The sequence below is a fragment of the Pithys albifrons genome, chromosome 17, assembly GCF_047495875.1.
Source record: "Pithys albifrons albifrons isolate INPA30051 chromosome 17, PitAlb_v1, whole genome shotgun sequence".
In the NCBI taxonomy this organism is placed as follows: domain Eukaryota; kingdom Metazoa; phylum Chordata; class Aves; order Passeriformes; family Thamnophilidae; genus Pithys; species Pithys albifrons.
In genome coordinates this window covers 9,712,133-9,729,690 of record NC_092474.1, presented here as the reverse complement: position 1 = coordinate 9,729,690, position 17,558 = coordinate 9,712,133, and the positions used below count along the sequence as shown (strand labels likewise).

General features: G+C 45.1%; 1 protein-coding gene across 2 annotated transcripts in view; it reads right to left on the bottom strand.

Annotated features, from left to right (window-relative positions):
• Nucleotides 1-17,558, bottom strand: part of CABIN1 (calcineurin binding protein 1) — a 110,534-nt gene that overhangs the window by 29,684 nt on the left and 63,292 nt on the right. For both annotated transcript variants that reach the window (XM_071571890.1, XM_071571891.1), the window contains exon 30: nt 178-341. In XM_071571890.1, coding sequence (XP_071427991.1) covers nt 178-341 — 164 coding nt within the window. The remainder of the gene's footprint in view (nt 1-177; nt 342-17,558) is intronic.

Genomic DNA, 17,558 nt, shown 5'->3' with positions numbered 1-17,558 from the left:
ACTCTAAATTATATCACAGAATTATAACCCTGAGAAAAATTAACCATCATTCCACTATATTCCCAAAGGAATTTCTCTAAAGGCTTTTTTTCCCTAAACAAAGAATAAAATAGTTACCCAGCGAACAAAACATATTCAAAGCTTTAAAAAGTAACAATTAAAATAAATGTATCATACTTTCCCTGGTCGGGGGTCCTCTGCAGCATAGAGGAGACCTTGAGCAAGGTGTTGTAATCCTTCAGCTGCGCCAGCACGTTGAGCAGCAGGACAATGGAGCGGTTCATATGAGAGGCGAAGCTGCCCGGGCGGTCGATCTCATCCACCGGGATGCGCCAGATTCCCTGCGGAGGGAGGGAGGCAAAGGGGAAACTGCTAAAGAGGGGCCCAACTGAAAAGGACAGAAATATGGAAATACGGGTCAGATTCTGAAGCACTCTGAACTGCACTGAGGGCCAAAAACGGACACACAATCGCTGTGGTCCCATAGACAGGGAGATCTGGATTTAGATCTGGATTTGAAGCCAACCGATTCCTGCCAGCAGCAAAAGGAGAAGGTTTGCAGAAGCCACAGCATACCCTCTAAAACATGCTTCTGAACTACTCCCAGAAAAAGCAAGCAAAGCCCAAATTATATTGTGCATTTTTCTTAGATGTCCACAAATATGCCTTCCTAAGCCAAAGCTCAATTACCACAAAAAACAAGGAATTAAGTTAAACTAAGTTTTCCTGGCCTCAAAGCTGTTACTTGTATGCAATCACAGCTAGTTTCTATCTTCAAATAATCTGCTACTAAATGTCTTAGGAACTTGGTTGCTGCCTTGCAACCATCATTGTTCACCATGGCACTGATCAGTCTCACAAGAAGAATCAGATTCCTCAGCAGGATCCATTTTTCAGTGGCAGATTCAAATACTTGTGCATGCATCCTGAGCCTTCTAATTAAATTTTGGGGACATGGGAATCTTTGGGGAGCAAGGCTGGAGACTGACGGGAAATATAATTTCATTAGGGTTAGTCAGCTCAGATTCTGCAATTTCCAGTAATCTAAGGAGACTTTTTTCAGGTGTTTATTGTGGGTGCTGTCAACCACAGCTGAAAAGAAGCACCGCGCATGCTGTTATGCTTCCATGTTAGGATGGGGCTTGTGACCAGTCACAAAAACTGCTGCTGCATCAGTGCAAACCCTTCCCTGATGCTTAATTTGGTTCTGAAGCTTTTCCTGCAGTAGATTTCTAAGATGAAAACCCTCTGGTTACGTAAAGAAGGAACAGTCTCATTGATATGAGTACCCGAGACTGAGTTTGGCTTTTCAGACCCATTCAGGGAGCAGAATATACAAATATTTACTCTTTATCCTTGTTTAAAGGTCTTGCTTTGATTTGTTCTGCTTTACTTTCAATGTGAGCAAACCCCTTCAGAACTTAATACCAAGCGGAAGCAAAGAAAATGATTACTGCAATCATAAATGACATTTGACCAGAAAAGCAGATCCATAAACCCCCTGTCTACACAGACCCTCCCACTGCATGTCTGCAGAGAATCTGCAGTTCTACTCCAGAAGTTTTACAGGAACTTAAGAAAAAATATCAGTGTTTTAGTATCAGTGTTTTCACATGGAAAACAATGACTTCAACGAGATATAATGCACAGACTAATTGCCACATTTTCTTGCTTTTCCTCATGCTCTCTGCTCTCCCTCCCTAGTGATCACAGAAAAGCCGTTCTCCCTCTTTGCTCCCTGAAGCTTTCTTGCAAAGTTTTTTCATAGCTTCCCTTTTCCAGAAAGTACCTAAAACTGTACCCTGACCAACCCCCAAGGCACAACTGTTGCTTCCTCCTATTCCCAACAACCAACATCCACAAACACCTTCGTGGCTCAGTGGCCAAAAGCTCATCTGCTCACAGGCACCTACAGATCATCCTGTAGGCAACGTTTTCAAAAAGCAGCACAAACTTGATTTAAAGAGAGATGCCTTTTCTTCCCCCAAACCATACAATGGCTTTCCTTTCAGGCTACAGATGAACAACATTCTGGAGCTGCTATTTTTGCTTCTCTGCACGTATGTAAACTGGGTTTCTGCCAAATCCTAAAACAAGTGAATGCCTCATAATGGCACCACATTGCAACAACCTACTTAGCCAATTTAACTACACAAAACAATTTATGGTCAATGACAGCACACTGTAGGAGTGGAACACAGCCAATGTGTAGGTAGGTTCCTGGTCTTTTTCAGCATTATCTCATCCTTCATTTGAGCCAGGAGGATCACTTGGATCGGAACTGGAATCAGTTGGAAATAATTTTGCAGCTTCTTCTCACATGCCCCATGTATACATCTGAATGCCACCCTGGAAATTACAATAATGCAGTAGAACCATTTGCAATGACAGAATATACAAACTGCAGCCAGAAAGGCAGGAAAAAGTCCCTCTGGTAGACACAAAGTTGCACATTTTGGACAATGTTGCTGCCTTTTACAACAGGGTACGTTAGAAGAGCTTAAAGTAAAACTCACATTAGGAGTGTTTATTTCATCATTACAATTACAAAAGAAGAACTGCTTTAAAAAGGAAAGTCACTAACTTTTCATGTGCTGACTTGCAGCTTTATAAATACAAAACAGCAATAGGTAAGATCAGTGTCCCATGTTACACTCCTGCCTGTTTCACAGGCAGCCTCGAGCCAAGAGCAGAAACAAACATGCCATCAGGAGTCAGAACAATCTTTATTCCACCCACTCTGGTTTTATTAAGCAATATGCAAAACACTGATGTTAAAATGACTTTATCAGTATTGATTTCATGAGTGACATGGAATTTTTAAGGCTGCAATTTCAGTCACAAACTAAAGAATGTCTCATTTAAACAAAGCCCATCAGGCATTAATTTTTCCTTCCTAAATATCAATAAACTTCATAAAATATCAATAAACTAAATATCAATAAACTTCAGGAAGAGTATTTCTGAGTTCAGATCATATATTCAATTTTTTTAAAAAAAAGCTGCACTTTAGGCTGTATTTTTTTAACAAAACTTAAATATACAAATGCAAAGCTTGTAAAGGTTTGTAGTAACTGAGGAGAAGGCTGGAAAACCTTATTCAGGTTGAATAAAATGAAAATTTTTATATCATCACTTGAAAATTCAGATTTGTTAGCAAAGTACCTCTCTTGAAAGTACACCCATAGAGGAGTGCAGATCCTTGTGACAAACATTTCCAGTTCTTTGGAAGGGTTTTTCCCTTATTATCACCACTGAGGCCACCTGACAGAATGTCTCCACTCTGGCCACCAAAAAGACCTTGCCATCCCCTCTGCTGGCCCCATTCCCACTGCCGAGGGCTCTCCTCCCTCTGCCTCAGTCAGCAAAGCTGTTTACACGAACCTAGAGGAAGGAGGGAGATGCTTCCAGCAACTCCGAAATGCCTCTCAAGATCCAAACCATCAGGCTGCTCTCCGTGCCTTCCTGGCAAACAAACACTCCGTGAGTGCAGGCTGGGAAGGGAGCCTGAGACACACTGGTAGGGAAAAATAAATCTAGGGCAGAAAAATCCTGCAGAGAACTTAATACTGAATTTTACACTAAAACTGAATCGTGAAGTCAGACTACCATAATCCTGGGGGCAGGTTTATGATTTTTCCCCAGGCTGGAATTGGTGCCCAGCCTGCCCTGGCAGGACTGCAGGCTCGGGAGGGTGAGAGGAGAGGCTGGTGCTGTGCAGGGCGTGCGAGCGGAGCCGCAGAGTGGTGGCACTTTCTAGTTCAGTCACTGAAAATAGAAAGGAAGGAAGTGCTTATTATTCCTCCACGCTGCTTACTCCAGAACTTTAGGGGAAGGGATTCCCTGGGGCTTAGGAATTCCTCTCTGAGGAGGAGAGGCTGACAGTTCCCAACTAATCCCAAAGCTCCTTGGGGATGGCTGTGCTGGCAGGCACAGCTCCAGGCTGAGCCATTTTCTAAGCAGAGATCAAACTTTCCTCTCAGGGCTCCCTGGTTCTGCTTCTGAACGAAATGGAGAAATGCAAGTCATGCTTCAGATGATCCAACTCACACACAAACACACAAAACCTACACTGCTACAAATAAAAGCTTCCAAATACTCAATTCCTTCTTTTTTCTTTTATTTTTCTTTTTTTTATTCTCAAGGAGTACTGGAAGTTCAAGTTGCACCACATGCAACAAACTTGATTCCAAGTAACCAAAGGACAACCAAACCCTTCTTCATTTGTCACTCTCAGTAATGTCCTGCCAGGAAAAGCTTTCAGTAAAAACAAATATAATTTAAATATTATTTTAAGACTGTTAGAAAGTATGACAAAACTAACAAACCAACCAATTGGTGCAGGGAAGGCACCAATTAACAACACAACAACCTACTCAGTATTTTAAAATCATTAAATTGAACTAAGCACAGCAGCATAATCCCTGGAAAGCTCACACTTTCCTAAGCTTTTAAAAGCCTTTGCTTTAACACAGGGTTTAAGCACAACATACTGAAGTACTACTTGTTTTACTCGTGTCCTGCCTTCTCAGTTACTTACACCATCACAGATCTTGCTTTGGGACACTGCAAAGGGAAGTAATGTGGCTCAAGCTGAACAGTTTCAACACTCAGGATCTGAGACCTTGCTCCTTTCTGCTTTTTGTGTTCAAGTCGTGAGCTTGTCTTTGCCTGACTCACGACTTCCTGCTAGTTCTGAGTGTAACCACTAAAACCACTGCCCCCTCCCCCATTTAGCAAATTACTAAACCACCTTTTCTCATCCAATCTTAATGTGCTCCCATTGCTCTTGCCATTTCACTCTGTCACCTGATTCTGACTTTTCTTCTTTTCTAGAAAGCTATTCTTTTTCTGCCTCAATTTCTCATTTCATCCACACTGCTATTCAGTATGTAATGGAACAATTCCACCTCTGTGAACAGGAATGTGAGTGAGCACAAAAGCATTAGGAAAGAAAAGCAGCTATATTCAGAATTTAAAAAATATTATCTGCAGGGACCTGTGTCATCCAGGAAAAAAAAAGCAGCCCCTGCTTACTGTGAGTAACTTGGCCAATTTCAGGAAAATCTTACAAACTTTTTCAGACTATAATTACTCCATAGTACAGTAACAGAATATAAAAAAAAAGGTAATAAATAAATAAATGACATTTTATTAGCCTGGAAAAGGAAACAAAGGCAAGACAGCAGCAACTTCCTTTCAATAAGTCAGGACTGAGCAGGATTACAAATCCTGGTCTATAAGGTACATACTGTCTATTTCTCTTTTTCTTCTCTTTTAAATACACACATATTTGGAAATCCATAAGCAGCATGCATGCTTTTTGGAAAAAATGTGGAATTTGGCAACACTATTTTAACAAGAGAGCAGAATGAAAAAATATTGACAAATGGAAATGCTCCACATACTCAAATCATCACCATCATAAGTTGATAAAGAAACATAATGGACAATTTTCAACTCCTATGTCTCAGTTCAAAATACGATGTATTTACAGAGTCTTAAATTTCAGACTTTGCAATTTCCAGAACAATCATTTTACACTTGACTTGAGACATTAAATTTGTTTTAACCCCATGAAAAGAACACCCAAGCCACAGCCCCTGTGGGGCTGAGCGTGAGTCAGGGACACACACAAGGCAGGGAAAGGGAATCATTTCCTTGCTGCACAAGCAATTACATAAAACCAGAAATGCCTTGTTAAGATGATGAGTTACCACTTCAGGTGGAATTAATGAAACAGAAAGTGAGGCCTACAGATGGCCTTTGCAGAGCCCTGGGTTTGGCCTTTTGCCAGACAGAATTTAGAGGGTTTTGTTCACTCCTCAGAAGGCTTGAGGAGCTTTTACTCAAGATGCTTCCCATGTACCATGTGATTTCACAACCATGTCAACAGAAAGTCACATCTTTTTTTTAAAGGGAAACAGCTAGCTAGACTATTAGAAAAGGAAATTAAAAAATCCATCCTTCTCCATGGCTATGATGGAAAGAAAGAGAGAGAAGAAGGTCAGGAGGAGCAACAGACTGGTCTCTTAGAGCCTGTTTTCAAGGTGCAGTCCTGCTCAAACAGTGACACAGCTCCATTCCCTCCAGAGCTCTGCCACAGAGTGCCCTGGGCAGACATTCCCAGGAGAAAATGCAGAACACAGGAGGGGTGCACACAACACATTCCCCTCGGGATGGAGGTGTGTGCTCCCTCACTGCTTATCCGGGTCCATGCCAACAGTGCCAGGGCAGTGTCCTCCTCCAATGTACTCTGAGAAACAATCCTCACATTCCCCCTTGTTCTGTCCCTCATTTCTCTAACCTGCAAATCCCAGGTGGTAAACCAAACGTGGATTTCAAGATAAAGCTGTGGAAAACTGATTTTTTTTCTTTTTTTCTGTTGCAAATACTAACAAAGGTTCCACTTCAGACAGCTGGACAACTTCTCAAGCTGGAAGGTCAGCTACTGATAAAAAGACTTTGGAACTAATTACAAAGTACATTTATCGTCTTTCCTGCAGAAGTTGCTCCCTTTTACCAAATGTATTTTAGGAAAGAGAGAAAAAGGAATTGATTAGGAGAGGAAATAAATTATCAGCAGTTAAGTTTGATTCATTGTCTCTTGCAGCCAATTCAGGGTTTTAAAAGGAGAGAAAGCAGCTTGCCAAAGGGATGCAGAAGAGCAGAACTCCTCCAGAGACTTAGTCAGGCAATTCCATCTACTCAACAGAAAATACTGAGGGGTGTCTGCTCACCCAAGCTGGAATTTCTGATTCTGCCTTGGTGACTTCACTACCCTTTTTTGGGGTACATTTTGGTTTTATGTTATGTCTCTGTCTGAAAAAGTTTGGAATTCTTTCTTCAGAAGGATGTAAAGCACAGAAATCCAAAGAACACAGACTGCTTCCAGATCTTTTAGTAGGCAAGTAACTTGATGCAGAAACCTAATGAAAGAATATGAAACCCTTTATGGGAAAACCCTTTACCAGAATTTTGAATTTCTTTAGGCATTTTCTGGGGCCAGATGCAGGAAGACTTCTTTACCACCAAAATAAATGGCTAGCAGGGCACACCTAGAGAGTGACAGGGCTTCTGGTTTTGTCTAACAGAGAGCCTGTCACTGTTTTGCAAGAACTTGACTGCCTGGCATCGGATGCAAATGGTGCTCAAAGTGAATAAAACCAGCTTGATACAGTCCATCCCTCAGCCTGAAAGAGGGCAGGCTCCTGCACTGGCCCCCTGCAGACATAAGCAAACTCTCATTTTTTGATAACATGGGGGATTCATTTAATATAACTCCTCCTAACTATAATACAGACACACACATTTAATGGTAATACCCAGAAACCATTTAAAGAGAGAAAAAGGCATTTAGGGGATGTGGCTCAACTGAGCTTTTATGGGCTCCACTTCAGGATAAGTTACAAGCTAGAAATGACTACCTCTCCTCAAGACAAAGGATGATGGCTAAGTCATAAAAGATGAAAAATGTCAGGGGACAAAAATGACAACTAGAAAGTCTGCAAGCTGGTCCTGCTATCTATGAGTGGCATGCCAAGGCCTAGCCCCACTAACTCAGTTTTATTTCTAAAGGAGGTGCTACAGAGAATCAGGGTTAACACAGAACTGGGAAGGGCAAGTTTAAGGATCTTGGAGATTTTTTGTATATAGACTTCTAACCCTGAGTCACTATAGTGACTGACTGTCCCCCTCTCCCCAGGGGTTGCAAAGTAAACAGCAGTAGTGCACATTCACTGTAATTTGTATTAGAATCTCTCTGGTAGAGGGAGGATTGCCTGGGGATCCCCCCTGGAGCACTGGATCCAGCTCTGGGGTCCTCAGCACAGGAAAGACAGGGAGCCACTGAAACAGGTCCAGAGGAGGCCACAAAGCTGCTCAGAGGGGGTTAGAGCACCTCTGGTACAAGGAAATGCTGAGAGAGTCAGGGCAGTTCAGCCTGAAGAGGAGAAGGCTCTGGGAAGACCTTTCAATACTAAAGGGGACAAACTTTCTAGCAGGGCCTGCTGTGACAGGACAAGGAGCAGTGGTTTTAAATTAAAGAAGGGCTGATTTAGACTAGATATAAGGAAAATTATTTTACAGGGAGGGTGGCAAAACACTGGCCCAGAGCCGTGGGGGATGCCCCATCCCTGGAAACATTGATGGCCAGATTGGATGGGGCTCACAGCAACCTGATTTGGTCAAAGATGTCTCTGTTCACTGCAGGAGGTTGGACTGGATCACCTTTAAAAGTCTCTCACAACCCAAACTATTCTATGATTCCACCCCAGCCTAATTTTAAGAAAATTGAAAATTGCTTTAGAACACAGAATTACCAGCTATCATTTCTGACTACACCTTGCAACACCCAAAAATAGCTGGCACAGTGTATTACTGATGTTACTCTGACAAAACTGCTGCCTTAGAAGACTACAAGGGCAGTACAAACCCATAACAAAGCCTAGGTATGAAGAGAGATGGGAAATAATTGCAATCTAATGCAGGGACAGAATTGTAGAAATCTGGAGATAAGTTTCCAATGTCTCACTCTCCTAAAGGCAGCCTTTCCACTAGTCTGGGAATTACAACAGGACAATGCTTAAATGGAGAAGTTAAACATGAGCCAGATGTTCAAAATGACGTGGAGAATAATACAAACTGTAGAGTGTCCAAATGAGACAAGGGCAAGGAGCTGCTGCAAGAAGAGATAACAGAGTTTTCTCAAGCACATCAGCTAATGTTCAGGTTGGGTGGATGAGTGCAGTAAAGGCAAGATGCTAAATCTTACCTGTCTGCCTTACAGGCACCTAAGTCTGTCTCCAAGCACTGACACTAATTCACCTCATCCTCTAGTGCAGTGTGTACACTACTAGAAAGGAAAAGAGCACAAGAACTTCCTACCATTAAGAGCTATGCTAATTGTTGAGATTCACCACACTGATACTGTAGAATTATGAGTCTCTCAGAGATTTTTCACACTGCAATAAAGGTCTCCCTGTACCTTCTTGTCACCTTCTGCTATTTCAGTAGGCTTGAAGAAACACATTTTCACCTACTTAAATACCCAAGTTTTAGACATAAATTACTGATTACCAACACATAAAGACTCATTGATTTTGAATATTTTAAATTAGGCTGTCAGAATGCAAAAAAGTTCTTTTACCAAAATACTCAAATTTCTATGTCAACACAAACTGCTCTTCAATCCTACATCCCTTACTTTTCAACAAACAAAATGCCCAACTGCCCACTCCCACCTGACTGCTGACACCCAGCACCCCTGCACTGACAGCAGAGTGTCTTTCAGCTTTTAGACTCTCTTCTATAATGACACACACACTAAAACATCAGGATGAGAAACTTGAAATCCCAGTGTTTGCAGAACATTTCAGCATATTCATACAATTAGAAAAAAATATATCATCCACCTGTACTTTTACATCTATAATCACCAAATTAGACTCAAAATCTCAGAAAATATCAAAAGCCAGAGGGTTCAATCAGTAGCATGGAGGAAAATGCTGTAACTTCAGAAAACAACACCAAACAAGCACTCAGAGTTCTTCCTTGTCAGCAGCAAATCACTAGAATACATGGCATTGGCATTAGGAGATCCTGAGGAAAGAGATCTTTGAGTCTGAAGGAACACAAATCAAAAGGTCCAGAGAAACACTGCTACTAATTTTGCAGCATCATATGGCAGCTCATAAAATATAATCAAGTGATAATCTTTAAAACTATTAGAGAAGAGCCTTCGGTGTAATTTTATCTTGACATAAAATGGCATCTTCCTAAAAAATACCTAAAAATATTCTCTTTAAAATACCTCCTGCCTAAGATGCATCTTTCAGACACAGGCCTTTCTCTCATCCCAGAGTACTGACAGTGATCATGCAGACCCTTCACCTGACTTTGAGGCCACTTAAGGACTTCTCAAAAGAGCACATTTTTCCCCAGTGACCTGCTGAGTAGCTTCTCTCCATCACCCTGGAAACTATGAAAAAGGAAGTAGGTTCAAGATAATGCAACATAAAATTATTTTTCTGTACTCTACATACTAAAACTTGGTCAGAAAAGAGCCATGTTGTTATTAGGAGGTGACAGATCGATATGCAATTGCAACAACCAGCTCTGGTTGGCTACTGGAAATAACCAACAGCTTTAGCTGTGACCTCAGACTCATGTTCAGTACCTTATAAACCACAGATTTCAAAATAGCTTATTTAGGAACAAACCAAGATTATGAAAAAAGCTAATAAACTTCACTGAATAGACTGTAAAGTTATTTACAAAAACTAATAGAGCTGCATATTGGACTGTAATGAAGAATTGTCAATATTTTCAACTGCATCAATATAAACAAGCACCACTAACCAGTAGGAAATATAAAATGCAATACATACCAGAAATGGTACTAAAAAAATTATACTCAACTTTTCACTACTGGAAAACACTTTGGGAAAGCAACAGCAATGGCATATTCCACGACAAGCTGATATTTTGGTATGTGCACACAATCTGGAAGCACAGAGAAATACTTGCATCTTTTGTCAGTGTTGAGAAGAACAAAAGCAATGGAGAGGTGAAGGGAACAAAAATTTAAACTCCTCTGTGTTCTGGCAGAGGTAAAGTGACAGCAGGAGCTGCGAAGAAAGCCTTTCAAATCAGAATACTGTAAGATCTGACTAGGATTTCCTATTCCTTTTTCTAATGCCAGTTTCATAAAGATATGTTTGTAAATACATGACTTAATTCACATTTGAAGGTCACAGCTCTGTGTGGGGTTTCATAGTGGCTTAGGAATGACAGAAGTACACATCCTGGATTTCAAACTGTTTGTCAGCTGAAGTTGAGGGCAGGAAGCAGCTCATTTAAAGTAGGTAGGAAGAAGCAAATATCCCATAATAGCTGTTATGAACCAGAAAAAGACATATGCAGAGGTAAAGCCTCAGAGCAGACAGACTCCTCTCAAACAACTGAAACCCTACATGAGTTTGCACATTTCATCCTCACCAACTAAGAGCCTCAAATTAAGTTATTAGGAGCTGACAGGTAGTTCATTTCCATTATCTCTTCTCCTCCCACTACAGCAGCAACCAGAGAACACTTCCCTTCTCTGTCCAGCAAGAGGAGGCCCTGAAGGAGCCCTGACGGCTATAAAAGGCAAAAAAATCTTTCTGTTAATGCACCCAGCAGCTAATCTGGCGTATCTTTTCTCCTCTAATACAAGAATTCAAGCAATAAAAAAATGTTGTTAACTCTATTATTCAAGTATTTTACCTTTTTTTTTTTTGTGGGGTAGATTTGTATGTGTGTTAACACCTAACACTGTCTTGCTTTCAGAGACTCAAGAGGGCTTCATCAGAATAGCAAAAATAGTTCTTTAGCCAACTGTAAGAGTTAGTGGAAATGCCTAATTCAAGTACATTTAGGCAGCAGCCTGCCTAGCACCCCAACTAAAGTTGACTGATCTTTGATAACATCAGAGGAACAAGACATTGCAGGGAAACGATAATTCAATTACCCTATTTAGAGTATCATAAATCACAGTATACACAGGGGAGCTTCAATATTCAACCAGCAGCAATACTACAACAGCTTAATCTAGCTCAAGGCACAGCAGTGACTCAGTTAGCTCGGCAGAAGACAGGGTACAGTCTGCTGGTATTTGATTTCAGGGATACCGAGAGATAGAAATTATTTGAGAACAACCAGAGTAATTATTGAGGGGGAGGAGGAGCAAGAAGGCCTCAACATTTAGGGTATTACAGACTCTGATAAAAATGCTAAAAACAAACAACAGTCCTACTACTGAAAACAGTGTCTGGGTATTCAAGATGTCAACCTGAACATGCTCCAATAAAAAAAGACACAACTTGCAGCTCCCTGGGTAATAAAACCCGCTACAGCATATGCTTTAATTCCTAGGTCTGCTTCATGGAAAATGCCCAAAGCACACTCAAAAATCTGCCATTGCACAAATAAACACAGGCTGCAGTAAATTAAAAAAAAATTAGAAACATGGAGCTGCCACAGCCAGTGCTGCAAACAGCATGTGGCACTTGCTTTGTGCACAACACCAGAATTTACTGCAATTAAGACATACGTTCTAAAATTATAAACATGTGACCAGATAAAGCTGACTGGTTTTAACAAACTGCTAATTAAATTGGAATCCTCTTATCCTCTCTGTCGCTTTAGCTGAATGAAGCAGCAGCAGAGTGGCTCATGCAAAGTAGATACTGAACAACAGGCTTTCCTGGTAGGTCAGCGCTGAGCGGGGGAATCTCCCGTGTGCGCTGGGCTGTGTGGGCAGGGCAGGAGCGCACACAGAGAGCACAGCTGGGCTGGGCTGGGCTGTGCAGGCAGGGCAGGAGCGCCCGGCAGAGAGCACAGCTGGGCTGGGCTGGGCTGTGCAGGCAGGGCAGGAGCGCCCGGCAGAGAGCACAGCTGGGCTGGGGTGTGCAGGCAGGGCAGGAGCGCCCGGCAGAGAGCACAGCTGGGCTGGGCTGGGCTGTGCAGGCAGGGCAGGAGCGCCCGGCAGAGAGCACAGCTGGGCTGGGGTGTGCAGGCAGGGCAGGAGCGCACACAGAGAGCACAGCTGGGCTGGGCTGTGCAGGCAGGGCAGGAGCGCACACAGAGAGCACAGCTGGGCTGGGCTGTGCAGGCTGGGCAGGAGCGCCCGGCAGAGAGCACAGCTGGGCTGGGGTGTGCAGGCAGGGCAGGAGCGCACACAGAGAGCACAGCTGGGCTGGGGTGTGCAGGCAGGGCAGGAGCGCACACAGAGAGCACAGCTGGGCTGGGGTGTGCAGGCAGGGCAGGAGCGCCCGGCAGAGAGCACAGCTGGGCTGGGCTGTGCAGGCAGGGCAGGAGCGCACACAGAGAGCACAGCTGGGCTGGGCTGGGCTGTGCAGGCAGGGCAGGAGCGCCCGGCAGAGAGCACATCTGGGCTGGGGTGTGCAGGCAGGGCAGGAGCGCCCGGCAGAGAGCACAGCTGGGCTGGGCTGTGCAGGCAGGGCAGGAGCGCTCGGCAGAGAGCACAGCTGGGCTGGGGTGTGCAGGCAGGGCAGGAACGCACACAGAGAGCACAGCTGGGCTGGGGTGTGCAGGCAGGGCAGGAGCGCCCGGCAGAGAGCACAGCTGGGCTGGGCTGTGCAGGCAGGGCAGGAGCGCTCGGCAGAGAGCACAGCTGGGCTGGGGTGTGCAGGCAGGGCAGGAGCGCTCGGCAGAGAGCACAGCTGGGCTGGGGTGTGCAGGCAGGGCAGGAGCGCTCGGCAGAGCGCCCAGCTGGGTCGCCCCGGGCCAGGCACGGCTCCCACGGCCCCGCTGGCTCCCGGCTCTCCCAGACGCGAAAGCCGCCCCTTGCAAAGCTCCAGGGTTGTGTTGTAAACGAGGGTGCTGAGTAATTCATCCCACAAAGGGGGTGGAGGAAGGAGACCGAGAACCCCCAAACAATACAGACCGTAGGAAACAAAAATCCCTCACCCTTTTGTCCCCCCTTCCAAACTTCTCTCGACTCCTCCGTTTCCCATGGCCCTCGGGATTTTCCTCTGTGCAGCAAAGCAGCTCTGTCCAGCCTCTAACCGCAGGCGAACCGAACTAATGAAATAAGTATTTCCCAACCACGACGCCAAATGTCATCAGCTCCCATGTCCCTCCCCGCCGCTCGGAGCCGGGGTGAGCCCCGGGGAAGGGATTCCCCGCGGGTCACGGCGGCTGCTCCGGAGGGTTCGCGCCCCCGCGGGCGAGCGGAACGGGAAGGGGCACAGGCACGGCACGGCACGGCGAGGAACGCCCTGCAGCGCAGGGGGGGCCGGCAGCTGCTCACGCTGCCGCGGGCAGGGACACCGAACTTCCCCGAGCACCGCGGTCCCCCCGCGGGGCATCCCCGCAGCCCCGGCCGTGCAGCGGCCCCCGCGCCTTACCCGCCCGCCCTGGGCTGCCCTGCGAGGTGGGGCTGGGGGGAGCTCCCGCCGAGCCTCCCTGGCTGCGGGGCCGCCCCCCGCACTCACTCACCATGCCCGAGGCGCGGGCTGGCCCCGCCGGAGCTCCCGCAGCCGCGGACCGGAGCGCACCGCCCCCGCCGGGCCCCGCGCCCCCACCTGCCGCCCCCGCCCGGCTCGCACTTCCTCTCGCACCGGAGTTGCCCGAGCGCCGGGAGCCGCATACCTCGGATTTCCTGCCGCCGCGCCTGGTTATTTATTTTATTTCTCCCTCTTTTCTTCGCCGCCGGGAGACTGCGGGGCCGGGCCGGCCGCGTCTGACAGAGGATGTCGGTGCCGATTACCGCCGCGCCTGGCTCGCAGCCACCCCGCTTAGGGCAACGGAGCGAACAGCTGCTGCTGTCGCTTCGCGAGCATTAATAAAACCCAGCTATTTGCTCCCACCTGTCCGCCAAACCTTCCCGAAATATTCCCCTGACCCAGTTTAACCCCGCAGGTGCCGCTCCACCGCCCTTCACCTCGCCGCCAGCGCAGGCCCGTCCGTGACCTATTTTGGGCCGGCTCGGTGCGCTGCCCGCGGGCTGGCGGGGCGGCGGGCCGGGATGCTCGGAGCGGCGGAGCGCCCGCCCGCCCCCGGCCGCCTCCCCGGCGCAGCTGCCGCCATGGCCGGGCCGGGGCCGCCCCCGCAGCCAGCGCACAGCGGCGCGGATCGGAGCGCTGGGGCCGCCCCGCAGCTCCCCCGCACGGCCCCGCACACCCTGCACGGGTGTTTGCGGAGCGCTGGGGCCGCCCCGCAGCTCCCCCGCATGGCTCCGCACACCCTGCCCCTGTGTTTGTTTGCGCTGTCACATCTTCCCCGCACCCTGCGGTTACCAGGGGGTGCTGCTGGCACAGTTCTTTCACCAGCCCTTTGTCACCTCTTTAATTACGTCCTTCTGTTTTTCTCAAGCAAAGGACTCCGCTTGTCCCTCCCCCCACTTCACTCTGCCTAGTTTCGACGATTTCAGTCAATCCCGCATTAAGAGATGCAAAACGTGTGCCAGTCCACTGCCAACCTCAGTCTATCTAATCCTGCCTCACAAGCTCACTGACACATCACATCTTTCTCAATCTGAGTTCAGCACAGCTAAACTCATCTTTTTTCCCCAGGCTCTGCTCCAGATTACCTTCATCACATAAATTAAATTATTTTATCTCTATTTGTTTCTCTCTCTCACTTTCCAATTGCAAGCAAGGTAATTGTTCTGACCCCTTCGTTGCCTTTCTGAGCATCGCAGGGACTTGTTTTGTTTTGGGATTTCTTTCCCCCCCTCCTGATTCCTAGGATTATTCTGAAGTGCTCAAAATCCGTCCTGTTTACTAACACCTCAGGTTTAATACCCTGCTTCACAACTGCAAGTCCCCACATGCTAGGCAGAAGGCAGTTGCTAAGATTATCTTCCCTTCCCATCGTTTTAGCCACTTTTTACCCATCTTTTCAGTTCTTCATGTTCCTGATTTCTTAGCACAGCCATTCAAGTGCTCTCCCATTGAAAGCCCCATACACCTTGCCACCTTCTACTTACTTGCATACTTCATATACACATACATACACTTTTATGCTTAACTGCATCTTGGAAAAATAGCTAAAGAATAATTTAGCTATCCTATTTATCTTTTATAAATTACATTAATCAGCAATATCCTGTGTCTGTGTCTCCATTCACACTGTAAAAGGCAGGGGGTTTTTGTTTTAATACTGAGACTTCACTATGGGCATTACCATGCACTAACAAACCCCACGTCTTCATTGCCTCTCACATCTTTCCACCCAAGGCAATAACAAATTCTATATTGATTAAGAATGCAGCTTTGGCACTACCACTTCAAAAATCCATTAACTTTTACACTTTTGACTGCATAACACAGATTTATATTTTAAATACAGAACTGAAATGAATACTTACTTTCTATGTATTTATGCAAATAGGCTTCTTTCTGACCTGCCCTTTTTCATCTGCTCCTTTAATCACCGTTAACAGCAGAGCTTCTTTCTCTTCTATTGCACAAGAGATTTTCCCTATGTATTGTAATTTTTTATGCAAATTAAGTAGTTGTTGTACCTGGAATTAAATACATCATTGCTGTTCACTGGATTTGAAATTATGTCATATAAAAGTTCTGCACAATTTAACACCTTAAAGCCATAAGGATGGCAATGCAAGGATTTTGTTTTATACTTAATACCTCTTAGCTGATCCATGAACAGTCATGGTATCACAAAAAGTAGCAAGAATACAGACATCTTCAAATGATAATAAAAGGTAAGGAAAATTTATAATAATAATTAGATTCCAAACTGCTTTACAAACAAGCAAATTTTTAAAATATTACCCATTGGAATATTTACTACATGTCTGACTCATTATTGCTTTTGTACAGTAATATTGTCTAGTAAAGGTCCATTACGATCTTAAGGAAACAAATTTGTCTCTTTTATCCTTGATTCTGCCCAATTCCAAAGGTTTCTTAGCAATTTTTATCTCTCTGATCAGCATTTTCTTTAATCACCACAAGATTTCCCATGCTTGCATTGCAGGCTCCTCCAGCACACATCATTCCATTGTCTGATCACCACAAGCACAAGGAATTTTGCTGTATTTTCACATGCAGGTGTGCATAACTTATGGTGCTACTGAGCAAAAGAATTCCAAATTAGTTACCAAGGTAAAAAATACAGCTGCTTGGTGAAGTGCCATGGCCTGTACCTGTAGGAACTGACAACATATGACAGGACTTCCACCTTCCTTCCGCATGTGGACATACATGACACAGATGTTCTAAATTCTGCAGGGTTGTGAAAAAAGGTGGAGAAAACCATTTACCTGGTGTTTACAAAAAGGAACTAAACATCTGGTGCTTATGTCGGAAATGTCCTTGAGTTATTCCCAGGCACCCATACACCCCTCTAAGCTGCACCCCAGGTGCAGTATTTGTGATGCTATTTAAGTATTCTGGCTCACTAAAAGATGATACAGTAATTTTTTTTATTAGTTGGAGACACTGTGCAAACGAAGGCCACACAAACAGCTACATCCACTCTCTTTGAGCTTTATATATAGGGACAAAACAAGGTGGCTTTATGCATTTTGGCAAGAAAGATGGATGGGAAAAAGAATGACAGAGCCATTATAGGGAAGCTGAAACATGCCTGGAGCGCAGCTGATAATCCTCCAAGGCCATGTCCTGTCCTTGTCTTTCAGTTATGGGAAAGGAGGAGTGCACAGCACTATTACAGCACATTAAAAGGTGGCAGGTTTGTATTTCACTCCGTGTTTCCTTCTTTGAGTCTCATTCAAATTTTTTTGTTTTAAATATCTTTAGATCTTCAAATCAATGACAACCAGAACAATTTTGAGGAACATCTCAGCCAGAATCACCTATGGGATGTAAGCTCTAGCATGTGCTCTCCAGTGCCACAATACCAGAAGCCAGATGGAACCGACTTTACACTTCTGCACGCTGGGATTTCTCCTGAAATGTTCTGAGGTGAATAATGAATGCTCAGAAAGACTCCAGACCTCTCTGCACTGTTGAGATAAGGGTGCCAGCTTTCCTTGCAAACACAGCGTATGAGTTTGTTAAGGTCAA